This window comes from Sceloporus undulatus, chromosome 1 (assembly GCF_019175285.1).
Source record: "Sceloporus undulatus isolate JIND9_A2432 ecotype Alabama chromosome 1, SceUnd_v1.1, whole genome shotgun sequence".
NCBI lineage: Eukaryota > Metazoa > Chordata > Lepidosauria > Squamata > Phrynosomatidae > Sceloporus > Sceloporus undulatus.
In genome coordinates, this window is record NC_056522.1 from 111,208,678 (window position 1) to 111,236,426 (window position 27,749).

The 27,749-nt window shown below is 37.6% G+C and overlaps 1 protein-coding gene across 2 annotated transcripts in view; it reads right to left on the minus strand.

The window, feature by feature from the left end:
* The window catches only part of AFG1L (AFG1 like ATPase), an 80,823-nt gene that overhangs the window by 24,700 nt on the left and 28,374 nt on the right, over window positions 1–27,749 (minus strand). For both annotated transcript variants that reach the window (XM_042473379.1, XM_042473369.1), the window contains 4 exons: window positions 20,400–20,458; window positions 8,729–8,811; window positions 1,278–1,348; window positions 921–1,021 (listed from right to left, as the gene is read on the minus strand). In XM_042473379.1, coding sequence (XP_042329313.1) covers window positions 921–1,021; window positions 1,278–1,348; window positions 8,729–8,811; window positions 20,400–20,458 — 314 coding nt within the window. The remainder of the gene's footprint in view (window positions 1–920; window positions 1,022–1,277; window positions 1,349–8,728; window positions 8,812–20,399; window positions 20,459–27,749) is intronic.

Genomic DNA, 27,749 nt, shown 5'->3' on the forward strand with positions numbered 1-27,749 from the left:
TATAAAAGAAGCATGACCCAAATATAACTTCTCAAAATACTCCTTTTGGAAAGCAGCATGTGGTGAAGGCTTGCATTCTTCAATTGTATATCACTGACATTTATCTATATTAGAAGAATTCAGCTGTCAACATCAAGTCCCCTTTATGGAAAACACTGTGTCATTTTGCTCATTTTAGTCTAGAAGAAAAAGGAGCTTCTATTCTAGAGCTTATATGGATCTTGCACTGTAGTCTGATGGCCTGATAAGGACAAATCCTGAATAGATTGTTATATTCAATAGTAACAATAAATATATGCCAATGGCAAGGATAAATCTCCCAGTCTCATTTTACAAATTAATACCTACTCCAATCTCTTACTTTACTGTTAAAACCCTAGCAGCTCTGAAGGACACTGAGCAGTTAAGACTGCCAGCTATAAAGACTACCTGGTTGGGAGCTCTACGTTTTTCAGCTCAGGTCTAACTGGAAAGGCTCTTGAAGCTAACAATATCTCATCGAGCAGGATCGGCAACACATCATCTGCCAACCTACTGCCCATTTCTGTAAGGAAGTAAACACATATTGAAGTTCTACTGCTGCTAGCTGCAACCAGCAATTAGATTTAGGCCCAACTAAGCAGCACTTAAAAAAATTCTAAATATTAGTTACTTTGGAGCAATAATATATTAGCAAGGTTGAGAATTTTATTTAGACATTTGAGTCACATCTTAAATGTTATACTTGGAAGAGAAACTTGTATTGTGCTTTTCCAGTCTTTCTGTGTTTACACATCTAATTTTATAAATTCAAATTCTGTTGTTGTGATTATTGTTATAAACTCAAAGGAGAACTGAAGGATGATCTGAACCTGGAATATGATAAAAACAGGATAAAAGCCCAAAAAGCTCAAATGATCTCGGCTTGACTAGGTACTCACTCTGTCACACAGCTCTTCAAATGTGAAGTCTGCAATGGTTCCACATGCTTTATTCACTCTCAGCCCTCTGCCTTGTACTTTTAAAATCCTTGGTCTAGTTACTATGGGAACATGAACAAAGACTCAATCTTGTCTGGATAATTACTATAAAACTCATCTCTTACAGATAGGAAATGCATAGCTTGATGAATAATAGCACATGATTCAACACATAAATTAGACAAAATGCTGATACAATGACTACCACTTGAGTGTGGCATCAACCCATATACAGCAGTGGAACTTATTAATTGGTCAGTGGAGATTGGGCATTGTGTTCTAAATGTATTCTCTTTCAAGAGAAATTAACTTACGTACAATCATTTTGTTTTTGAGCCAGCTCATCAAACAACTTATCCATGACAGCCTCCACATCAGCTTCACTTGTGCTACAGTGAAAAGAATAATAGAATATGAAATTAATAACACTTGAAGCCAACATCAAACAGCTGCCTGAGCTTGCTTAGCTTTTTGCCCATAAAAAGAGAGAGAGGGAGAGAGAGAACACACAGGATGTAAATACAAACATTAGATTTAGAATACTTAAAAGCAAAGAACATTAAATCTCAGGTAAATGATTCTGTTTTATTTATATATATTGAAATACTTCTGTGTTTCAAGTTGTTTCAATTAATGAGGCAACATGGGTAAGGCAAGGCCATCAACATTGCAAATATACATAATGAAGGAGACAAGCTTCTGTCTATATCCTTCTGAGAAAACAACAATAAAGAGGCAAAAGCTTTTGAGCATTTTCAAAGGCAATCCTTTGGAACTAACTAACTATTGAGGGAGGGAGGAAGGGATGGAAAGAATGAGAGTCACAGAGAGGACACTTGAAATAGATATGTCCTGCTTAATTCAGTTAGGTTTATATTGACATATAGTCACACTGGTTATCATCATTTTTGTAGTACCTGAAATCCTTTTCCAAAGCATTTTGAAGTGGCCAATACACATATCCCAGAATTTTTGCAAGGTCAACAAAAAGGCAGTGGTCATGGAAGGTTATGAAGTCACAACAAACATTCAGCTCTAATCAGACAAGGTGACTTATAGTTACGGTTTCAGGGATACATTCCCACAGTTTACCATTAGAATGAAAGATGCACTTCAGAATTTGGAGATAGAATCATAGAATCAGAGTTGGAAGAGACTACAAGGGCCATCCAGTCTAACCCCCTGCCATGCAGGAAATCTAAATCAAAGCATCCCTGACAGATGGCTATCCAGCTTCTGTTACCTCTAAGGAAGGCAATTCCATTACACTCCAAGGGAGTTTGTTCCACTGTCGAACAGCCCTTACTGTCAGGAAGTTCCTCCTAATGTTGAGGTGGAATGTCTTTTCCTGCAGCTTGCATCCATTGCTCTGGGTCATAGTCTCTGGAGCAGCAGAAAACAAGCTCCTCAATATGACATCCATTCGAGTATTTAAACAGGGCTATCATATTACCTCTTAACCTTCTCCAGGCTAAACATACTCAGCTCCCTAAGTCGTTCCTCATAGGGCATGGTTTCCAGACCCTTCACCATTTTGGTTGCCCTTCTTTGGACATGCTCCAGTTTCTCAACATCCTTTTTAAATTGTGGTGCCAAGAACTGGACACAATTTTCCAGGTGGGGCCTGACCAGAGCAGAATAGAATGGCACTATTACTTCCCTTGATCTAGACACTATACTTCTACTGATGCAGCCTAAAATTGCATTGGCCTTGTTTGCTGCCGCATCGCACTGTTGACTCATGTTCAATTTGTGGTCTACTTGGACTCCCAGATCCCTTTCACACATAGTCTCGTTCAGCCAGGTGTCACCCATTCTATATCTGTTCATTGCATTTTTCTGCCCTAAGTGCAGTACCTTACATTTCTCTGTGTTGAAATTCATTTTGTTAGCTTTGGTCCAGCTTTCTAATCTATTAAGGTCATTCTGAAGTTTGATCCTGTCCTCAGGGGTATTTGCTACTCCTCCTAATTTGGTGTCATCTGCAAATCTGATAAGTATACCCCTAATTCTGTCATCCAAGTCATTGATAAAGATGTTGAACAGCACTGGGCCCAGGACAGAGCCCTGTGGGATCCCACTGGTCACTTCTCTCCACGATGAAAAGGAGACATTATTGAGCATCCTTTGGGTTCAGCTGGTCAACCAATTACAAATCCATGTAACAGTTACGCTGTCCAGCCCACATTTCACTAGCTTGTTTGCAAGAATGTCATGGGGAACCCTGTCAAAAGCCTTACTGAAATCAAGATATACTATATGCACAGCATTCCCTTCATCTAACAAGCTGGTAATTTTATCAAAAAAAGAGATTAGATTTGTCTGGCATGACTTCTTTCTCTGAAACCCGTGTTGACTTTTTGTGATTATGGTATTGCTTTCTAGATGAACAGGAGTAGCTAGAAAAATAACCAAACTGAATTCCAGATAATATGTAGACCTTGTAGCTTTAAGAACAGACACCTTTTATTTATTTATTTATTTATTTATTTATTTGTATCCCTTTTACACATGAAACCAAGCGAAACGAGGTGGCAGAACAAACTTTAATGAATACAGTATAGCAGAGTCCACAAGAGGGGTCATATTAATGCATACCTTTAAATATTCCAAAACCAGCACAGAAGACAGAGAACTAGCTAAAATGAGCCTAGCTAAAGAGGTTCTGTCGCTATTTAAAATAGTACATTCCATTTGATTTTATTGCAGGTGTAGACTAGGTCTCAATCTTCCTTCCCAGCTCAATGGAAATTTAACTCTTGCCTGGTGGCAAAATGAGAATTCCCATTTGGTCATGGAAACTCACTGTTTCCATATTCTCTCAGCCTCAGAGGAGGGAAAGTAAATACTATCTGAGTAAATTTTGCCAAGAAAACCTTGTAATAGGGTCACCATAAGTCACAAATAGCTTGAAGGCACACAACAGCAACAATATTGCTTGTTTTCGTTCAATAGTTACAAGATTGTTTTCTAGTGATTATGCAAACTACAATTAAAGCCTGGCTGAATACTAGGATATGAAACTGTTGTCTGAAGTAGGTCACAAACCATAATTTCTGGCAAACATAGTTAATTCTGTTCCAGGTTTGGTTTTATATCCAAGAGTTAATACTCTCATAGTAGAACCTTATTATAGTCGGCCCTCCATATACATGGATTTTGCATCCATGGACTCAGTTATCCACAGATTGAAAATATTCACCCTAATCAAATCCAAAAATCATTGTTGATTTTGCTATTGTTTATATGGGATACCATTTTACAATGCCATTGTATAAATAGGACTTGAGCATCCATGGATTCTGGTATCTACAAATCCCAGTGGATACCAAGGGCCCACTGTAGATGGCCTGGACTGCTACTTTTTTTGGCTGCTACTTATTTTGAACACCTAGGCATTTTATAGTTTATATGTTTTGTTCTCACATCTGTTACAGGCCTCAGCTTCTTGACAATCAAATAAAGAATGTAATTGGCTCCAATGTAGCTCAAAGGATTTTGTAATAGCATATGTTTTTAGAATATAATACCAACAATATATATTTTTATGTTATAGCAGAGTCATTTGAAATCAATTATTAATGTTATCTCCAGCTTGGTCTTCAAAAGGAGTCCAAAAACAGATTCATATGGTTAAAAAAGAATAGTGTGAAAGGATTAACTCAGAGAAATATATAAGTGCAGCAAAAAGGTCCTCTTCAAGGGCCCTCAGAAGAAATTATTGGAGTTGCGAACACTCTCCAAAATGCTGGACCATTCAGTATTAAAAGACAGTTGACCATCTTAGAGCATGTATAATTTGTCTCCTTATTGTGTTCTGCAAATACGTGTACCAAGAATATAGCATCAGTATTAGTCTTAACAACGTTTATTGATTAGTCAGTTGACCATATCAACAACAGAATACAAAATACCAAGATGCATACACAGATAAACATAATCTCTATCCTAAAACTTGTGTAAAATTAATTAGATAAATTAAAACACACGAAACTTAAATAAATAGTAAATTTAATAAAAATAGATTGTAAGATAAAATAGGTGGAGTGAGGTAATGAGTAAAAAAAAATTCAATCTGAGTATTTAAATAAGATCATCACCATGGGAGGGGACTCCATTTTGTGTGATAAACAGATCTCTCAGGTGAGCAGCTAGTGCAAAATACTAAGTGTAAATTCTCCCCAGAAAGGAAATAGGACAATTTAACAACTGGATCCCAGTTGGTCATTCTAACCAAAAATGGTTGTAAGTAATGGGATATCTCCTTGGCATATACAGTATACAACAGTCAAACAGGATATGCACAGTGTCGTCTATGACTGGAGTACCACAGATAAATGTTCTTTCGTGGTAGGGTATTTTATAACACCGTCCTGTTCTTACCATAGAATTCAGTTGCTCAAATATAGCTCTGGTGAAAGCTATTCTCTGTCTCTGTGTTAGGTTCAGCCTAAGATACTTTTCTAAAATAATGTTTTATTTTTGGCTAACCAATTTAGAGACTTGAAACCGGCCAGCAAAGCTATGTCTGTTTGGGCACTGATATCCAAAGCTCTTGTTTTAATGTTTCCTGAGCTGTATGGCCAGAGGAAAGTAAATAAGGAAGAGAGAAGCCTAGCTGGTACATTAGTTGGAATAACTGGCATGCCCAAAAGTTTGGTCGCCAAATATCTAGCTGTTCTTCTAAGCAGAGTTTAGGGAGTCTCCCTGGGTCCATTTTGAAGATCCTTAGCCAGTAATTAAAGACTTTTATCAAAACCTGGCACTGGATAGAATGGGCCCAAAGTTCTGCTCTCACTGCTTGGGCTGGAGTGTTCTTATCTTTTCCAAGTATCCTCCTTAGGAAGCCTGCTCCAAAAGAGATACTTTCATATGACCCCATAGTTCTGCTCCATATGACAAAATAGGCATGATTTTCTCTTTATAAACTTATATGATAGGGGATAAACTAATGGGATGGTTGTAATTTATCAATTTGTAAAGTACATTGGAATTAGTTATAGCTTTCTGTTTCTTCTAAGGTGGTTTGTTCATTTTCCTGTATTTGAGAAGGACAACCCTATATATAAATAGGAATTAACTTGCTCAATTGGGACTCCCTCTAGGAACCAATTATATTTTTTGTACCTTTTCCCAAATACCACCACCTTAGACTTATTTTTGTTGATGGCTAAAGAGTGAACAGTAAGTAGCTAGGTTCTGTAAGAGCCGTCTCAAACCCACCTGCAAGTGAGCAATCAGAACCATGTCATTGGCATAGAGAAGGACATTAAGAAACGTATTGCCTATCTTTGGTGTGTGGACCATTGTTGAGAAAAGGAAAACTGGCGTGTCATTGGCATATAAATAAAGTAGGGGCCAAAATACATCCCTGTCTAACTCCTTTATGCACATTGACTTTTTTGGACAGCATACCGTTAGCTCCAATACACAGTTTAAGGCAAGTATCTGACTGAAGTGCCTTAAGCAGATAAAGGAGTCTTGGCTCCATATCCAATTCTGCCAGTTTGGACCAGAGGATCTCCCTCTTCTGAGATCAATAAACACTGTGAAAAGTTGTTTTTCTTCAGACATATATACTTTGTTATAAGATGGTGTAAAGTAAAATGATTGTCCATGGTGGATCTACCTGATCTAAATCCCGCTTGTTCTTCCACTAACAAGTTTTTATCAGCAATCCAGTGCTCAATTTTGCCTAATAGGTTCTTTGTATACATTTTAGCCACAATGTCAGTAAGGCTTATGGGTCTGTAGTTTTTAGGGTTCCCTTTGTGGAAACAATGATGGAAAGTTTTCATCTGGAAGGGAAATGACCTGTGTTGTTGATAAAGGTGAACAGACCAGCCAGAACAGGAGCCCACATAGGTCTTAAAAATTTCTGGTGGAAATAAATCTTCGCCTGGCGCTTTATTTGGTTTCAAGGACTGTATGATATTTTTAGTTTCAACCACTGTAACTGGAGACCAGAGGGAACTCTGCTAAAGATAAGAAGTTGTTTGTTGAATCATCTGTAAGTCCTTGATTGGGGTCTTGAAATAGGCTTGAGAAGAAGTCCTCCCAAACTAAGGCTGGAATGGGGGCATTTGAATGAAATTTTCATTCTTCCTCAGTATTAATTATCATATATAAGAGAGCTAGCATGGTGTAGTGGTTTAATAGTTGGACTATGACTCTGGAGACCAGGTTTCAAATCCTATCTCAGCTGAGGAAACTCACCCGCTCAGCCTCAGAGAATGGCAAGGGCAAACTCCCTCTGAAGAAACTTGCCAAGAAAAAACCAAGGTAGGGTCACCTTAGGGTTCCATAAATCAGAAGTGACTTGAAGGCACACAACAACATTAATTATCTTAATCATTGAAAGAATACCCCTGAAGAGGTAGACAGACTGTGTGGTATTTTTCAGCTCCAGACCCCATATATATCTAGTTCAAACGATGGCAATGTTAGAAGCAAAGATACATCCCAAAATATAATACACACCCTCCTTCTCTAAAGCCAGAATAGAAACCCCTTTCCAGTAAAATAGGGGGGAAATGAAGCCCAGATTTATAACAGACAAAAGCATACATTTCTCTGTGTGCTATAGTACATCTAATTTCATATAACAACAAATATAAATTCTACCATAATATGAGAAATTAATTAATATTTCTCCTTCAGAGTATGAACTGCTGACATCAGAGTAACATTTCAAAAATAGATATTAGAATTTCAAGCATTCGTTACGGCCTTGAATCCACTACATGAACCCACTTTCTTTTTGTACATTTGGGAAGGGAAACATTATGAACACAGAGAAATTATTAATTAACAAATCTCTTATTCTGAAATGCTATCCATTCCCTGGAGATACTAAGAAGTCTAAACCCCTGAAATTTTAATTTAATCCCTGAGGTTTGGCAACCCTAGGTGTAACATTTTCCAAAGTTAATTTCTGTATAAAATGCTAGTCCTCTGGAATGTGACCAAAATAGTACATTGTCTGAGCAGTGCACTACAGTTACAAGCTTGGACTGCGGCTGCTCAGTTGGCTAGACAGAAGCCAAGTAATTATTTAAAATCTGCAAAAGTATATTAAAGCAGTGCCACAATAAAGCTACAAGTAAAATCGTACTTGTATTGCCTTGATTAAAGCCACTTTCTTTTCTTAGATGTTGGAACAACTTTGCATCATATATACTTGTATTCTCAAATTGCTCTGAGGGTAAACTATCATTAGGGAAACAGAAATCAGAGCTATACAGATAAATTGTCCTTATACTGTATTATGGTATCATTTTTATCATCTTCAAATACAGAATAAATGCTGAAGTAAATCAACATTCTAGATACAAGCAGATCATCTGTCAAAATAAGACAAGTTTTTGAATCCACAAATGTTAACACCCAACAGTAAATGAGTCCTTGTCAAAGGATTTGTATAAATAATTACTTTACTACAATAAAGATGCTCCTTTATTTACCAGGGAATTGCACACTCTTTTAGAAGAGGATATTCATTGCTTTATAACCATCTGTCACTTCAGTTCTGCAAACACCACACCTCCCCCTCTCCCCAAATCTAATTAGTTTTGATTCAGTCACACATTTTAAAATGATGTTATTGAAAATACTGAGAATGTTGTTTGATGGCATTAGCACTGTAACAAAAATGGAAAGCAGTTGGCTGTCTAACCTAAAAGATGACATCTATCCATTTCTGCTTGCTTCTGGCAAGGCTTGTTGGCTAGTGAAATCATTAAATAAAAATGCCTTGAGATTCAACTTACAGGTAGTATAGCTTTCCTGCAGCAGGTAGCACTCGTTTCCTGTAGTCTATTCCAGAATCCAGTTGGATAGTGTTGCAGTATTTCTGAACATAGGAACAAAAGATCAGTGGTATTATTTCCCTTAAGCAGATGCTATGGATGTTACAGGTAAGTACAAAACATTTTGCTGACCTATCAGTTTACATGTTTTCTATCAATTATCATAAGGTAAACAGAATATGGATCTGGCAAGTTGCATGGTTAGAAGGATTATGCTCCTGGACAAAAGGCTAGCTGGAAGATTACTCAGAAAAACTGAAAGTTTTGCTTTAATCATTACAGAGGCATTAGTACAGGTAGAGCAAAATATACATTGTTAATATTCACGAAATAAGCAAGATGAGAGAGGAGACCTGTGCAAGTACAACTTAAAGAAGCCATTTATCAAACTCTGTAGCAGGGGAAAGTTCAATGTTGCAAATAATTTCAATGCTTTTCTAGTCATACAGATCTGAACAGAACTCCAAATGTCTGCATTGTCTGCAATGATCTGAGTGTATAACAGAGCCCAACTCTATGCATATTTAAGTCAAGTAAAGCCTGTTGAGTTTAATAAGATTGGCTTTCAAGTAAAGAGTAATAAAAAAAAACCCAGCAACTGCTAAACTGAAATTGTGTATGATGTGAAATTGAAACACAATCATGTAACCATTAGCAAAAAACTGACTTTTGTTTCCTCCAATTGACCATAGAAACATTTCCATTTCTAACAGAAAAAACTAGTACTCTCAGTATTGCATTTTTGGTTTCTGTTTGTGAGATGCCATTCCTGGTTTGCAACAAGATCACTGTCATGCTGGACCCCTGGGCTTCAGTAAGGACATAGTCTCCTAATATCAGATGCCCTCTTCACATTGTAATTTATTCACTAAACTTCCTCGTCACTACAGCATCTGAATAATACAAATTATTTGGACAGGTGATTTTATAAACAATGTTTCTGTAACATTTGAAAGCCCTACACAAAGAAAAGTGTTATTTAAAAAGGTGCTGTGGAATTACACAAGTAAGCTAATGGAAAAAACTGTTTACAGAGGCCAGCAGGGAAAGCATTTCAATGCATTATACAATGTAAAAATGAAAATATTCTCAGGGTAAAGACAGACAGTATTAAATATCCACTAGTAAATTCAAGTTCTTCAGGACTGTTAGAATTCTATGTGCTCCTAAATAATTCATTACAAATTTGCCTACCTTCCATCCTTAGTATTTTTAAGCTTTAAAGATAATAAGCCCAATGGAAACAATAAATTAATTAATTAGGACTGCTTTTGGATAACTGACTTCTCCATCACAGGACTGATTAAAGCCCACAGCCATGATTGCATTCTACACTCACTAATCACCGTAAGGGAATTCTAATCAGTAGCTAAAGAACTTTTAACTGGAGTCATTATGTTTTAGTCCTTAATTTTCAAAGCTATAATCCTAACAGTTGGTCTACATTTAGAGTCCTTCTATGCCCATATTTTATCTGGCAGTATTAAAAGTCTAATGGCCTACTCTCTAAAGCACCCAAAGCTAGCCGGAAAGTGTAGCTAATTCCAGGTAATTCCAAGGGAATTATTCAATACAATAACATAAAGACTGTGATTTATTAACCTATTCAATTTTAATGTTAAAAATTAGCCAGCTACTCAAATTATTATGTATGGGTTTATGTATTTATGTATCACAAATGATAAACACAATTATACTCTAAAAATATAATTAAGGTAAAAAGTCAGACTTCTCTCTCTCTCGATCTCTCTCTCTCAATCACACACACATTACCATAAAAGGAAAATAACTTTAGCTCTGAAACTTCTTATCTTAGTCCAAGGGGAAAGAAACAGAAAATGTATGAATGGGATAATCCTAATACTCTTTAAAGTAATACATCTACTAAACAATCACAGTTTGGTGCATGTAACCAGCATAAATTGAATGTGTAACACCTGTACTCAAATTTCACATTTCAAAAGTTCTGGGAGATTAGTATACAATAATAAGTACAGGAAGAAATGCCACATTCCTCTTCTTCCATTCATAGAGAGCAGGGTGCAGAAATGCCCTGCACAGACTTCAGCATAAAATGTCATCCGGCATACTGTCACTGTACTGGAAAGCTATGAGGCTCCAAAGATTGGCAAGCCCTGGCCATTCAGACCTTAATCTGAAGCATCCAGCAATTCAGTCCTCCTCACACTATAGCAGATAGTCATGCTCTATCCCAGGCTGCTGGATAGTGTCAACTGTGAGGAGGCTCATGTTTACCAGACATGACCTCATACATTACTCCTGACACAGTAAAGTCCCACTTGTTGGAAGACTTGCAGTGTGCAGAGAATGCAGAGGATTTTCCCCCAGCTTTTCAAGCAACCATAAAGCCTTAATTTATCTGGCCATGGTAGAACCAGCTAGAACAGCTGGTTCTCAATTATGCTGGATTGCAGTAGTAGGGAGTCCAGGCTTTACAACAATTTAGGTAACAACAGTGAATCATTCTGTTGAATTCAAAGATATAGCCGTATTAATCTGAAGAATCAGTATGCAGAAAGATCTTGTAGCACCTTTGAGACTTACTGAAAGAAAGAAGTTGACAGCTGCCAACTTCTTTCTTTCAGTTAGTCTCAAAGGTGCTGCAGGATCTCTCTACTCAGTCTTTCTGTTGAGTTTGTCTTTGCATGAAAAATTTTAGGAAACAGTAACATTTGTCCAAGGCCCAAAACAGATGGGCCAAAACCACTGGCTTCCAGCTGATCCAGGGGTGTGGCATTCAGTCAAATTTTATTGCTTTTGGCCAATTGCCTTTGCATAAAATAGTATCACAAAAACAACAAAATACATACATATCATATTTGCAACATCTGTGGTTATACAGCAGTTTATGATTTATAAAACTGAACATTGGGAAAAAAATTAAGATAACTATATATAGCTAGTATAAAATTATTAAATATAATCATCACCTTTACAACTTATGGCTATTTCTGCTATCTTTTTCTTCCTAATTTTTTTTTGGCTGCTAGGGCATACAAAGCTATTCTCCAGGTCACATATTTGTCCAAATCCACTAGGTAGTAAAAAAAAAAAAAACCCACTTCTTGTGTACTCTGGCAAGGGCTAGTTTCAATTAAAGGTATCACAAATCGCTCCCTGGGTTCACTATATAGTGGACAAAACAATATGTAGTTGACAAGGTCCTCTAATTCTGGGTGTGGCATTCAGATAATGCACACTCCCAGATTGGGCCGAACGTGCGCTGCGGCTGCCTGTGGCAGTCTAAACCTGGCTGCAAAAGGAGCAGAAAAAAGTGCTCCTTGTTGACTGTTCGTTGTGGACCATGGCAGCAGCTGACCTTGGGATTGCAGCGTCTGGTCACCACAGTCCTGTGCTGCTCAGGGTGCATTGGTGGCTGGAGCAGTCAAAGGCCACTCCAAGCCATGAATCTGCTTGAGGCCAAAGTTTGACTAATGGGTCGACTGGATTTCAGTGGTATCAAAACAATGATCAATTACAGAAATTTTAAATGCATAGATATAGCCATGTTAGTCTTGAAAATCAGTATACAAAGGGATGTTGTAGCACCTTTGAGACTAACTGAAAGAAAATAGGAGCATGGGGAGGAAGTGGACTCAAGTCTACAAAAGCCTGTGCCCCCAGCTTCTTTCTTTCAGTTAGTCTCAAATGTAATACAATAATTTTTTTAAGTCAATCAAAATTACAGTGTTTTAGATTTGGAGGACCATAATAAGAAATGTGAATGTTCTGTTTTCCTGTACTAATATCTTGGAGCACTACATCCTATATAAGCTAATGTGCCCAAGTAAAATGGGAGATCAGATTTGGCATATAAAAAACATTCACTCACTCTCTCACTCTCCCAATACAGGCCCTAAGGTGACTTAGAACAATTCTAAAATAAGAGCCCTCAATGAAAAACCCAAGGAAATAGTGGATAAAAATATTAGAATTAATATAGCACTTTAAACAACCAGTTCTTTGGAACAGCAGGCGTTATCTTTGAATGATGTTACCTGATCTGGCAAATGATTGAGAGCTGCTCCAGCCATATTATCACCAAGAGCTAAATGTTCAACACTAGCTAGCCACTCCCAAATAGCAAAGAGCATCCAGGGCCAGTTGGTTGTTAAAGAACAAAACTATTCTTCTGCTGCTGTTGTTTAGTTCATTGGAAACAGCTCTGGGGATGTATGCAAAAGGATCTTGTATAGACCGAGTCTCCCTTATCTAAATTTTTTGGGACCAGAAGTGTTAGAAGAATACCTGTATTTGCATATATGTACATATTGAGTTCTTTTGGAGGTGGGACCCAAGTCTAAACACAAAATTCATTTATAGACACCTTATATGCATAACTTGAAGGTAATTTTATACAATATTTTTTTGTGCATGAACTATCAGGAAGCAAAGACATGACTATCGCAGCCACCCATGAAAAAAGTTTTGGTTTTCTGAATATTTCAGATTTTGGATTTCCAGATAAGGAAGACTCAGCCTGTAGCACCTTTGAGACTAACTGTGAGAAAGAAGTTGGTAACATATGTTTTTGTAGCTTTGGGCATGGTTCACTGTGGAAAAGCAAATTACAATTAAATTGAGAAGGAAAATGATTACCCAAGCCACTCTACTCTTTCTTGTCATGCCACCCTCATTATGGTTCCTGAGTTCTGTGCTTTCACCCACTTGTAACAAGCTGGGTTGGATCCAGCTGGAAAAACCTCCCAGGGACAGAAAGGCTTTATTCATCATCAGGAGGCTTTTGATCCACTGGAGCTTTTCCACTGACTAAATGAAGGAGGAACAATCTTCAGTAATTCTGCCCTCCTCTTGCAGCCCCTTATGGGCCATGAAAGACTTCTCCAGGTGGTTAGAAAACCTTTCAGAGCTGGAGAGGTGGCACATGGGACAGCAGAAGGGGGGGGGGCTCCTCCAAGCCGAAGCATTTTGAATGAAACTCTGTTGGAAGATGCTCCCATGGGTGGCATAAAACTTCTTATCCAACCCATTCCATCCCCCCCCCCCCTTTTCTTTTTAGGCCCCGTTAAATGGTACCCAGTTCTGGTTTGTCTTTGGATCCAAATACTTTGCTTGCTTCTATTGTATTTTAATTTTTTAATGTACTTCCCTATCACAGACTCAGAGAACGCCTCTTATTTCTTCACTTTGAAAACTAGCCTGTCTTTGGATCCTGACATATAAGCACAGTCACCTCTCAGTTCAAAAGATGATTGCTTTGTGCCAAGTTAGTGCACAGTCTGAGTTATAGGTTAAAAGCCTCTTGTAATCAAATAAAGAAATTGAAGTTATTGGTTTATTGGATAACTTAAGTCACAGAAAAGGGATTGGACATTTTGCTCTGTATACAACAAACAATAGGAGAGTGTTCATACTGTATTAAGTTATTCCCTCTTTATGAAAATGACCTTCTGAAGACAGTGATGGATATGATTAAGCTAGGATAACAGGGGTAGGGCCTGCTAAAAACAAAGAACTTTGCCTTCACATATGAATGAAGACTTATATAACAAAACAGAAAAAAGAGGAATCATCTAGCATTTTTGCAAAATAAAAAAAAACTTAGTCAAACTATTGTTCAGTATGCACTTAGTCTTTGTCTTCATGTTCAGATGTTGTTCAAACAGCAGACTTAAAAGAAAATAATGTCAATGAATCCTCCCAAGCACTATACATGACCTCTGGGGTAATTAGCAATCATTGAAAAGCAACAAGACTAAAATGTTCTATTCTTTATTACTGTCAGCTCTTATCTTGATCAGCATTTTAATAAAGATGGTTCGTTCCTAAGACAGTTCCATGAATCAGTCATAATTACATCCTGACATGCAGTGAATAGTAAAGCAATACTAAATATCACTTCATCAACCTTTCTAACCTTTATGCAAGTATTAACAGTAAATAATTTTTACACGATCCAACAACAGAAAATCTGCATATATCTTAGCTTTGTAGAGACTCTACCCTAAGTGAATTTCCTGTGACCTACACCAGCAAAACACAATTGGGCATAATTATTCAAGCTCCTGAGATATTCAGGTGTTGCTTTTCTCAGAGTGTACAACTTTAAGTACAAAAGGCTACTTGTTTTGCATAATAAACCCCCAAAGGGTTAAATGAATCACTTATTTTCTTTTCCCAAGCATATCCTTGTAGCTGCAGAGATTTACAGCATGGCAGGGTGATGGTGAAAAACTGAGAGTGGCATGCCTTTACATCAAAAGTTAAAAGTCTACATTTTCAAATATAAAATTTTGAATCTCAAAAGATAAATGTATGTTAACATCTAAAGTTGTTAGATCCGATCCTATAGCTGAAGAAATAAAATGTACACAGTAATTTTTCCCCATAATCACAGCCTGAAAAATGTCTCTTTTGAATTAATTGTTTTAGCTTTACTCAATATTTTTAAAGGTTCCCAAACTATCAGAACTATTGATTTGTTCCCTGCATTTATTAAAAAATATTACAGATACATATAAGAGAACTGTTCCTTTCCTGGAGAGTTATAATTCTCATTAATCTCAGGTGGAATAATATATTTAGTTTTCACCTTCAAGAAATATGCTGTTTTAGTCTCTTAATTGTAACTGAATACTTCATACGTGTTTCTACATCGTTCATAGTTGTAGCTATATATTTCAACAGCCCTTAATGGGAAGTTCTATCTGCAAAAATTATCTGCCTAAAATAAAGTTAAATATAAATAGAAGATGCCTGCTTTTTCCAAAATCTCTTCAATTATTTCCCATTTCCATGTAGAAGCCAATACCATGGTATTTGATTAAATAATCTACATTTATCCCCAAAAGTAAGTTTGTGTGCGTGTGCATTCCTCACTTAAAGAATATGTACACAACTGATAATAACTCTTTAGAGTTATGCAAATAACTAAGCAATGTAAGACTTTCTGCCAGACAGATGTGGCTATATTTCACAATAGGCCAAATATCTTAAATAAACTAAATTATTTTAAATTCCACACAGAATGAAATTTTCTCACTGTCTCCTTTCTTTAACATCTGATTAGTGTGACTTTACCCAATATTAGCTGCCAGCTGTTGTCAAAGCTCCACACAGGGAAGGGGGGAAAAGGAAAAAGAAACCAGACTTCTCAGAATAACAGTAATTTTAAAATGTGATTAAGCAAAAGCTAAGGATGGCTTATGTCTAACTCTTATGAGGTCCATCCACTACCTCATTATCAACCACTGAAAACTTCTGCTGCATTTTGTTTCAAGAGAATCCAAAAGTCCTTGCTGTAAAGCAGACTGGGGGGTGCAGAGTCCATTCAGTCTTTCTGTATCACAACCATTATGTAAGAAGTATAAAACACTGCCTTTATGCTGCCAAGCCACAATGACTCCTCTCACATCAAAGCAGTTTCGCCACTTGGGTTTTTTTCTTCCAAATTTATTCAAGCCAAGGGCAGGGAGACAACAATTCATACACGCTAATTACACCTAATTATCTATTCCTCCCCCCACCCCAACTTTCGGCCAGCCTTACTCGCTATTTGGGTTTCTCACAACCTCCTCTTGCCCTGTCCATCCAGCTCAACAGTAAGTCTTTGAAGAAAACAGTTGTGGCTTTTTAGAATATTCACAATGTAAGGTTCAACTCAAATTAAACTATTCCCATTATCAGTTTTGACACGTCTTATGTGTTAAATATGAAGGTCTTTTGCTTAATTTGGCAAATTCCTAACATCTCTGCATGAAGAGAATTGCTGGTAACACCCTCTCCTGCAGGAGCTTCTCCTCACGCTTTCTTTTCATGATCTAAATGAAATGTTTATTGGATTAAAGTTCTTCTCTGCAGACCTTCATGGTGGCCTGTGACAAAGCACTTACAAGCTTTATTAATTGGCTTGGACTTTTTGGATTCGAAGATGAAGGAAGCAAGGGAAAGACCTTATTTCACATTATATCACAAGCAAAGAAAACTGCCATGCTAATTAAATGAATGAATCCCAATTTATGAAAAATACATTATTACGTATCTGTCACAAAATCTGAATCATTTCTTTGAATGAAATAGTTAATTTGCTAAAGCAGAGAAGAACAGAACCATTATCATTAAGATCAAGCTGGAAGAGACTGGAAGAGTAGCCTACATTTTTTTTTTACTATTAGATCAATCCTCCCCCCACCCAAAAAAAGGACTGCTAAGAAATATTTTGGAAAAAAATATGAAATCTCAATCTCCTTGCTATTTAAAAGGGTTTGATTTGTACCAAATGTTAAAATCCTACTAATTTTTGAATATTTGATTTTACTTGTTTCAAAAGACCCAAAACAACCTGCTATTGACTCACATACCAGTAGACGCGCAAGAAGATGTGAATATTAACAGTTGCAATTTGGGGTATCAAATGTAGGAGCTTATGAGTGCAAATGCTTACTTGAGACTCAGTCACATTAAAACATCTATAAAGTACAATACAAACTCTGTCCTTGCATTATATTACTGAGTGTACGTTTGCACATGCATACAGGCTCTCTTTTTCTAATGCTAAACACAGTTATTCAAGATTGAACTGTATTGTAAATCCTCAAAGTAATCCATTTAATTAATACAGGAAAAAAGAGAAAGGGAGAGCCTACAACTTGCACAGCTTTGGAAAAAAGAGTCTTCTATTTAGGACTTGCTTGGGTACTTACTAAGAAGGGAAACAAAAGGCCTAACATCTTCAGTAATGAAAAAGTCAATTGATAAGTGAAGACATCACAATATCAAAGACTTAATCCCAGCAATTCTGACTCAGGTGACAGCTCAGTGGAGGTCAGGGTGCTGACACTGACCACAAAAGCAAGTTTCAACTATTCAGTGTATTGAAAGCTACTAGGCTATCGCAGCATTAGAATGGAACTAACTGACAAATCAATTTAATCACCAAGATGACTTTTTTTTCCCAAAGAAATTGTCAACTGACAAATCTGTGGGCTCCTAACACAGGTGGCCTGACAAAAGCAGAACATATAATCAAAGACAATTTATATCTTCAGAGTGGTGTAAAAAAGTGCACATTTATCCCCTTTAAATGCTTTAAATTTGCTTGGTTGTGAGCATTTGGTCCCCTAGATCCAATACAGTAGTGGATGGCAGTTGAATATTCTTAATAATGGCAATTCATTTGTGGCTAAAATAAATGAACATTTAGGCATGGTTAAAGACAATAAAGCTATTTTAAGCAACTTAATAACACAATCCCATATAGATTTACTTAGAAGAAAGTTCCACTAAAGTTATACAAAGCTAATTTACACAGAAATGTTCAGTTGTATGTGCAGCCATAAATGTTAAGAAGTACTATAGGAATCTCAGTAACTGACATATTCATTCATATGAAATTAAGTTATTGTGTCTGCAAAAAAACCACAAAATTAATCAAAAGTACTTTGAGGGATCAGGGCAGGGTGTTTTGGACCCCACACATAGAAGCAGGAAACACAAAATGCAAACTCAGGCTTAGCACAGAGAAAGTTAAACAGAGAATGTTTACTTTTCACTAAAATAATTCAGACGTGTGCATATGTCCCTCTTGATTTCTGTGGCACTAAAGTGATTAAATGTTTGTGAAATGGAAATTTACATTGCTTTCATGGATTTTGAACTTCCACAGTGAATGCATTTACCATTGATTTTAAAACTTGACCTCATTCATGTAATACTGATTTTATGAGAGCAATAGCTAGCAAAACACTTCATACAACTCATTTTAAAGGGGAAAATTAAATATATTAAAGAATGGACTGTGTTCACTATATATTCTTTGTTTGGTCTATTTTGTACTGACCACAAACAGGTTTAGCTATTTAGATTATTTCAAATATAAGCTAATTGACACCCATTCCACTGAAGCTAAAACAGCAAGTGTGTGTTATTCTGGAATGTCAGATCTAAAGAAGCTCTTTCCCATATTTTGCACAATTAAAATTTTGGTAAATTATAAAATACCAGGGTGGGTTACAGACCGCCCCTTTCCCCTTTCCCCGGTGTATCGGGGCCTCAGTGGCCAGAACGGCAGCCGCAAAACGCCGCTTCCCCGCAGCCTGAAAAGGGGTGTCCCTGGGGCTTCAAGCCCCAAGGACACCCCACGGTGGTGGGGAGGTTGAGAAAGGGGCCGCTTGGCTCCTTTCTCCTTTGGTCCGCTGGGCGCAGCCGTGTGAAGGCTGCGCCCAGCGGACCAAACCAGGAAGGAGCTCCGAAACGGAGCTCCTTCCTGCTCTGCGCTAAGGGCGCACTAGGCGCCCTGGCGCGGAGCGAGGACGTCACTTCCGTGTCGCCCTGTATAGAGACGGTGCGGTCGTGACGTCCTCATGGCGGTGGCCATGTGGAACGGCCGCCACCATTTTGTGCGCGCTCTGCGCGTCCTAGGGTTGGGGGAGTCCAGAAAGGACGCCCCTTTTTAACCCTAGCACGCGCAGAGCATGTACTAAAGTGCCAGTCTGTAACGGGCCTAGGTTACTATAAAGAAGGGCTTCTCAGACTATCTGATGAGGTGACTGGCAATTTTTTCTACTGTGCCAGAGCTCAGTACCATTGGCTACAACTGTCTCTTCCTTCCCTGAAGATTTACTAGGGACCAACAGCTGAAGGCTTCTGTATTGGTAGAAGTCCCTGGACCACCATTTTGAGTAGCACTGCTATAAAAGTAATAAACAATCAGAATATTGGAACCAAGTGCAAATGCTATACATCAATCCATACATGAATCAATACTTCTTCATGTGAGATTAACTCTGAATAATTAATTAGTTTCCAAGGGCTAAATTCAAATGTTATTTCTAACTGGTGTAGTTTCACTAAATTAATGAGATTACCTAAATGCTGACTTGCCAAGTTTGTGACTCAGATTTAGCCTCAAATGGGCTTAAACTGGGATCCTATGCAAGTTTGAATGAAATGAATTGGGTTAAGCAGCTGTAGTGTCTGCTGGACTTCATATTCTCTAACTATTTCCTATGCCCTTTTAAAGTGTAAATAGTCATAAAAACTGGCAATCCACAGCCAATCTATACATCAATGAACCCCTCTCTAGGTAAGATTAAGAGCCAACTCTGAATAATAATTTGCAGAATTTTTTTTAGTAATTGTACGCAAACACTGAGGATTCGTGAAAATTGCTGACATAAAAATAACTTTATTATGTTTAAATGTCAGGTTTATGGTACACATAATCCTGTAATTATGGAAATAGTGGTGGTGGCAAAAATCTCATAGCTGTTTGTATTTCTAAAAGAGAAAAACAGACATACATTGACTATGGGCATTGCTCTTCTGGACTCCCTTCAGGATTATCATTGCCCTCAAAAAGATGAAGTGTGCAATCAGCTAACAGAATGAAAACTTCTTTCTATTCTGATAATAAGTTTCTCTTACTCCATTACTCTAAAATTTGACAAAAAAAGTAAACATTCTAAATTCATAAATATTACTGATAAAAAAACAAATATGAATCCCTGCATCACCCCCTCAACTGGATCAATGCATAGAATATTAATAAACATTTTCCCTAGAAATATAAACAATTTTATTTTTTTTGCAATGAAAATGTCAATAAGCAAGAACAAAGCTCAGAGCCCTTAAGAAGCATGTCTTCCCTTACCTTCAACACACCAATGAATGGAACAAAGTTAGCTCTTTGGAGTCCATTTTTATAGAGATCTGAAAGAAAACACACTAGTATTATCTTTGCCAAGTTCTTTCACTAAGATTGTCTTTTGGTATTATACCAAGGCCATACGGTTGGGGCTACTTTTTGGATTTGTGAAATGCTTGTCAGCTTAACTTTTTTTTTTGGAGAGGGGTTAGTTGGTAAGGGGAGGTCTTTTACCTGTTAAAGTTCAAACCAACCAAAAAGCTATATAAATGTACAACAAATTAAAAATTAGCTGGAATTAAAAAACAATTCTCCCTTATTACTAATTTCATGAAAATTCTTCCTTACTCATTAAAAATAAAACCCACCACAAATATTTATTATTAAATTTAAATTTATAATATCTAGATGTACTAAAAGTGACTTTAATTAATATGACACTATTGATCTTGAACTAAAAAAAAACCAAAATTGCCTACTATTTTAACTATGATGTTGCATGTTCCCAATTGACTACAGCACATGCACTTTCTTTTCTCACTGGCTGTAGTGAATTTATTTGTGAGTTTTAAAGCAAAAATAAATATTCTGGGGAGCACTGGGGGCCAAAAAGGTGGGTGGGCAGAACTACATGCACTGCAATTTAACTGTCTTTATATTATGCAAAACAAGAAATAAAGGAATGAATATTTTTAGTCTGTTATGGCACTTTCTTGAGCTCTCACAAAATATATCAAAAAAGGTATCCAAACAAAAGTTAGATTAGAATCTCTCAGAAAATACAAGTGAATTGAACAAGCAAGATAAGCTATCGCAACAACTATCGTAACTTATACCTACTCTCTATGCACTCCCCGTTCCTAGTTCTCACTTGTTGTGAATAGACACAAAATGTCTGCTTCTGTTTTGAATTGACACAGTTTAGTATGTTTCCAAATATAGGAAAACTATGATTAACCATACACCTGGTGAAAATGAGCCAGCTTCAAAAACAATGGCATAGATGAAGCTACCCTCTATTTTTATGGACTCAGAGGTCAGAACAATCTCCGTCTGTTGTTGTTGTTTTTTTAATGGAAGCAGAAATTTCAATTTTTCTCCCTGTTGGCTGGCCAGGAGAGGAGAGATCATACAAAGGAGAGGCTAGGGATAGTCCTGAACTAGCCCACAGAATCAGGTCTCCAGCAAAATCACCAGCATAAGCAATATTCAACATTCAATACACTACAACACAGTGGGATAGGTGTTTTTGTAAGACAAAATAATTGGAAGTTACTACTGCTACACAATCCTAAATAAATATGTTGTTGTTGCTAATTGTCGTTGTCAGGTTTGTCTGGACAAGTGAAACTGAAGCTGTGGAAGGCTTTTATTTTTACCAGTATTATATAGCTAGATGCCATGTTCCTATTCATCTGCAAATGAATCCATCATTTAATAAGAGAAATAAATATAAATATTACAGACAAAACAATAAAGGGAGAAAATAATTTTTAAAAGAATTACACCATGAACAAGAATTTTGAGGAATTTGATTGGCATACTGGAATCTGGAACACAAATTAAGTTCTGGAATTTGTAAAAAGCATTTTTGGGCTACAACTTCCAGAATCCCTCAGCCAATATAGGCAGTGGCCATGTTGGCTAGGGGATTCTGAGTGTTTTCATCCAAAAAAGAAACTTTTCCAACCTTTCTGTGTGGAACTAGATCACTGAAATGCACAAACCTAAAATAACCAACTGTTACTAAAAATGAAATATGATGTTTTAATTCTGGAGTTATTAAATATCTATTCCATTTTATTCCATTGCCCCTAATATCTGAATAATTGCTGAATTTAACAAGGATTCTAATTCATAACCAGGCAAATCAGTTACTGTGGTTTCCAAACGTATTGGTGAACTGCACAATAAAGTATGTTGGGTCCTCTTCTTACTTTTTTGGACAAGTATTCTGTTTCATCTGCAGATATGAACCTTATGCAACAATAAGATGTATAATGTATTAAAAGAGCATTTGTTTGTTTGTTTTTTAAAGAGGAGCCCTGGTGGCACAATGGTTAAATGCCTGTACTGCAGCCGCTCACTCACAAACCATAAGGTTGCGAGTTCAATACCAGCAAAAGGACTCAAGCTCGACTCAGGCTTGCATCCTTCCGAAGTCACTAAAATGAGTACCCAGCTTGTTTGGAGCAATTAGCTTACACTTTGTAAACTGCTTAGGGAGTGCTTAAGTGCACTGATAAGCAGTGTAGAAATATACTTGCTATTGCTATTCAAGTGTTACTCAGGTCTGAATGAACACACAAGCAGTGAAACATCTAGTCTCACCCCCTTCAACTTTGCTTTCCCTGCAGAAAGTGACAGATCTGAAGAAGTGCTTGTTTATGCAGACTGATACAAACAGAAACGTCTGCATCTCTGATAATCCACATGAGGGAAGTAATGGTGGAGCAGCTACAGCTAGGTACTCTCTTGCTGTCATGTTGATTCAAATCTGGTATGTAATTCCTGAGGAAGGCTGGGATGGAACATTTGGTTAGCAGAAATTGATTATTATCTTCTTATCTTCTTTATCATCTGCAATTATCCTTTAAAGTTCAGGTGAGTTGCAATTCCCATTATCCCAATTTACAACACTTCAAATTACATTTCTGCAAATGCAAGTAAATAAATTAAAGCCTCACCCACATGGTTTAGTTCTCCCAGTTCAACTGTGCAATTGAGTGAAGGAGGAGAGCAAAAAAGGAGAGGCAAAAGAATGTGGAAGGTTAGGTGAGGTGAAGTGAGAGAGCAAGGCTGTTTGGATTTTTGGCGTGGAATTTTAAGCTGTAAGAAAGGGTGACTGAATTGGTTTTCTTTTACTTGCTAGGTTGGGGGAGACGGAAAAAACGTCTGCAGTCTTGGAGCTATTGGAGTTAACTTCTAAGTAGGAAGATTCCTTTGCCAGCTTAGAAAGGGAAGTGTGAGAGGGAAGAAGAAACTCAAATATTTCCTTTGCCTGTTTAGAAGGGAAGCATGATGGTGAGGAAGAAACTGGAGTTTTTGGAGTCATTGGAATCTTGGAAGTTTATCGCACAGCAAAATATATTGCATGGCTTTTGTCCCCAAAACAGCCATCCGGGTAAAGCCTCGCTCCAATACAGGTCCCTGAACTTGCTTCGGCGGCCATTTTTCAAAGTTGGAAAGCTCTGATCTTTGATCAAAGCTGGAAAGCTCCTGACTTTGAAAAATGGCCACCAAAACGAGTTCAGGGACCAGTATTGGAGCCGGAGATGGTGGTTCTGGTGACAAAAGCCATGCGATAACACCAGGGGGTAGTCTAATTTTGGCTTGAATTCAGGAGAAGTAAGTCACTTTATTTAGCTGAGCACTAATCCCCTTGGAATTTTTGCATGGCTCAAAGGGGTTTCCTCTGCTTGCTTAGGTGGGGATGAACTGGGGTCTGCTTTCTTCACTTAGCAAGCTTGCTGGAGAGGCCACAGCAAGATATGTGCAGCATCTCTCTCTCCTGATGTGCTTTCTTCACCTAGGAAGGCTGCTGGAGAAGGCACAGCAGAGAAGCAAAGTTCTCCATCTGTTTCTTTGGAAGGGAACTGTTGGCTAATGACCAGACAGCACCCCTTGGGTTCAGCAATTGTTTCCTTTTCTTTCTTCTGGAGAGCATCTGTACATTTCTCAAGTCTGGCAAGGTAAACACTAATATTTTATCCATTACACACCTTTAAAACTCATGACACACCTTTTAATGATATTTTAATGTTGGCAATTTAATTAAAAAAAATGAAAAAGGCTCATGACAAGTTGAGTAAAATCACTAACTATAGCTATTTCAGCTCTGTCAAAACACATCACCCTGTTCTCTAATGATTTCCTGTGAAACTGGCTCTCCCAATGTACGTCAGCTTCAATTTACTTTATGAGGAAGAACACAACCCCAATGTAAATCAAGACCCACCTGTATACTCTGTCCCATAGATAACAGTACATGGAATGGAGTTCACAATGACATCTCTCACATTGTGGAATACTCCTTTATTGAAAATATAACAGCACTCTGTCCCAATAGGGTTTTACAACTATAAAACACACTTAGGTGGGCTGGCTTGTAGAGTTAGAGTTAACGCTAAAGGGAATTAGATATTAGCATGATGTACTATGCTCAGACTTCACTAATTTTTATCATCCATATTAAGCTCTTGAAGTTAGAGAGTATAAACATAGCAATAGAAATAATATTAGAATGGAGGCCTTACATACAAATGATTTGTTACCAGCCTATTTTCATATTTCTCTGTCCCTCTCCCTGTGTGTGCCTGTTTGTCAGTGTCTCTTGTATCTAAATTTTCTCTCTAATTTGGGAGGCAAAAGATGAATAATTATGATGGGTAACTTCCCTACATTATATCTACTCACCATTTCTTCACGAGATGCCAACACTTGCTAAATATAATCACTATTAAATATGTCCACTAAAATTCCATGCTATGAGACATCTACTGTATGTGGAGGTGAGAGAGGGAGATGGAAGGAAAATTAATCAGAAATCAAAGCCAGAACAATTTAAAGAGGTTTCAAAACTGAGCACTGATACAAATTTAACTGCATATTCCAAACAGAAGCTACTGTATACCAGTTTCGATAAATGTTAGTAAGTATTGTAACATGTCACTTTTAAAAAGTTGCTCAGTAAAAAAAATAGATGGAATTTATATGAAAACATAAGATCATTTTAATAGTCAGTTCACTTTGCTAATGGTAGGAGTAGGAGTAGGAATATGGAGTAACAAAATATATTTGTTACTCCTTATTCTTATTATTATATTGTACATTTAAATTTTAAATTTTTAAATTTTGTTTTAGGAAATATGAATTTGTTAGTCTGTTAAAGTTAATTTTGAGAAATATTTTTATTGAGGAGGATAATAGGAGTAGGAGTAACATTAAGAAAAAAATATCTTACTCCGCAGTAGGACAAGGAGTAACCCCAAAATCACCACTACTCCGCAGCCCTGTTATATACTCATGTATAAATCTAGAAATTTTAGTCAAAATATTGACCTAAAAAACTGAGTTGACTTATCGATGGGTCAATATAAGTACTGTACTTTAACTCTTATATAAAAAAGGAAATATCCCCTGATGAAAGGCAAGCGTATTCTGTCTTGGAAGCCCTGACCCCTCTCTACTCTCATCCATCCTCAGTGTGAGCAAAACAGTAGTGCCTGCTGGAATTTTGTACATTCTTGGGCACTGTTTTCCTTTGCTTCATCCTTTAGATCCTTTATTACATGCCCCCTAATTTTTACCCTTGATTTATTCACAGGTCATATTAAAATCCATATTTGGGCCCCAAAATCTGCCCTTGACTTACACATGAAATCAACTTATAGTCAAATATATACTGTAAGTTTTTTTTTACAGAAAAGGGAAGATGTAACTCAATGAGTAGGCAACAAATTACATTTTAAAAATACTGAAATAATAATGATGGTGAATTCCCTGGTAAACACAATGAAAAACAATAACAACAAATTACTTTTCCCATGACCCACATGGAGAACAGAAGTATGGGCTAGATGTTCCAGCCCAGTTTTCCTCTCAGCCTTCTATTTGGGAAAGAGAAGCTAGTAGTAGTAGCCAGAGGCATAAATGTACAGTCACAAAATGCAAACTGTATTCACTAGTCTGCATGTGAGATTCCTGGAAAAATAATGACCCAATATCTGTCCGCTTCTTCCTCAATCAACCTTTAACAAGAATCTAAATAAACAAAGCCAGCACCTGATGCATTCCAGTTAAGTCTATGGATGTTTAATCTGGAGAAGATGGTTGAAGATATGAAGCCTGATCAACCTATGGGCCCATACAGACAGGCCAAAATAAAGCTGCTTCGGGTCAATCTGAAGGTATGCTGTTTAAATGATGCATGTGTCCTAAAAGGCTGGAAGCCACGCCAAAGCCATGCTCCAGTCTTAAAGACTGGATCACAGCTTTGACACGGCTTCTGGCCTCTTAGGATGCATGCATCATTTAAACAACATACCTCCAAAGTGACCCGAAGCAGCTTTATTTTGGCCTGTCTGTACGGGCCATATGTTAAAACTGCCAAGACTATAATATGAGGGTCTAGACACCAGTATGTGGGGGTGGGGGAGGCACATTTGCTGATGCCTGTGAAAATTTACAAAGCCTTTGCACTTTTCGTTTTTGAATTTTTCCTAAGAGAAAAATTATGCAAGTGTTCAAGACAGGCAGGACTGGGGATTCAAAAGAAGGTTTTGAGGGGATCAAGTTGCTATATCAGCTCAAAACCAGTAATGGCAAAAAAAAAGAAAGAAAAAAAAAAGGAAAAAAGTTATCCAAGACTTTCCCTGAATATGTACATGTGCCCCAAAGATTCTGTAACTCTTGCCGCAAACAATTACCACAGACAACAGGTACCACCCCTTCCAGATATCAATAATAAATAATAATAATAAAAATTTTATTTGTATCCCGCCCTTCCAAACGATCAGGGCGGCTTACAGAAAATATAACAAATACAGTACAATCAAAATACAAAAAAGTTAAAAACATACAACAACAACAACCTTAAAAACAACAAAAAAAAAAAACAAAACACCTAAAGGCTTTACTTAAATGACCCAATGGTGCGTTTGGGGCGGCCTGTAACCGGCCCTTTCCCCTCTGGATCAGGGCCTCAGCTGCCACAATGGAGCCTCCAAGGCCCCGATCCGCCGCTTTCCAGGCTGCGGGGAAGCTGCAAAAGGCCGCTTCCCTGCGGCCTGGAAAGCGGTGTCCTTGGGGCTTCAAGCTCCAAGGACACCCGGCAGCAGCGGGGAGGAGGAGAAAGGGGCCGCTTGGCCCCTTTCTCCTCTGCGTCGCTGGCGCAGCCATGTAAAGGCTGCCCTCAGCGATGCAAAACTGGAAGGAGCTCCGAAACAGAGCTCCTTCTGGGACCGCAGAAAGGGTGCCCTAGGCATCCTTGCGTGGCCCCACTACATCACAACCGCGGCGTCCCATTTAGAGGCGGCACGGTCGTGACATTGTCATGGCAGCACCCGTGTGCATAGGGTGCCGCAATTTTGTACAGACTCGGTCTGTACTAGGGTTAGGGGCGTCAAGAAGTGACACCCCTTCCTAACCCTAGTACGGACCCAGTCCGTACTTTTATGCCTGTTTGTAATAGGCCAAGGTTTTTGTACATAATATAGCATGCCTATTTAAGTGTTGTCATTGTTAACTAATGAAATTAAGGATCTGAAGGGAGGATTTAATTTCTTTTTTAAAACTACTATGCTTGGATGTTCATTGTTCTACGCTTCCTTGGAAAGTGCTCTTTTGCAGCTTCAA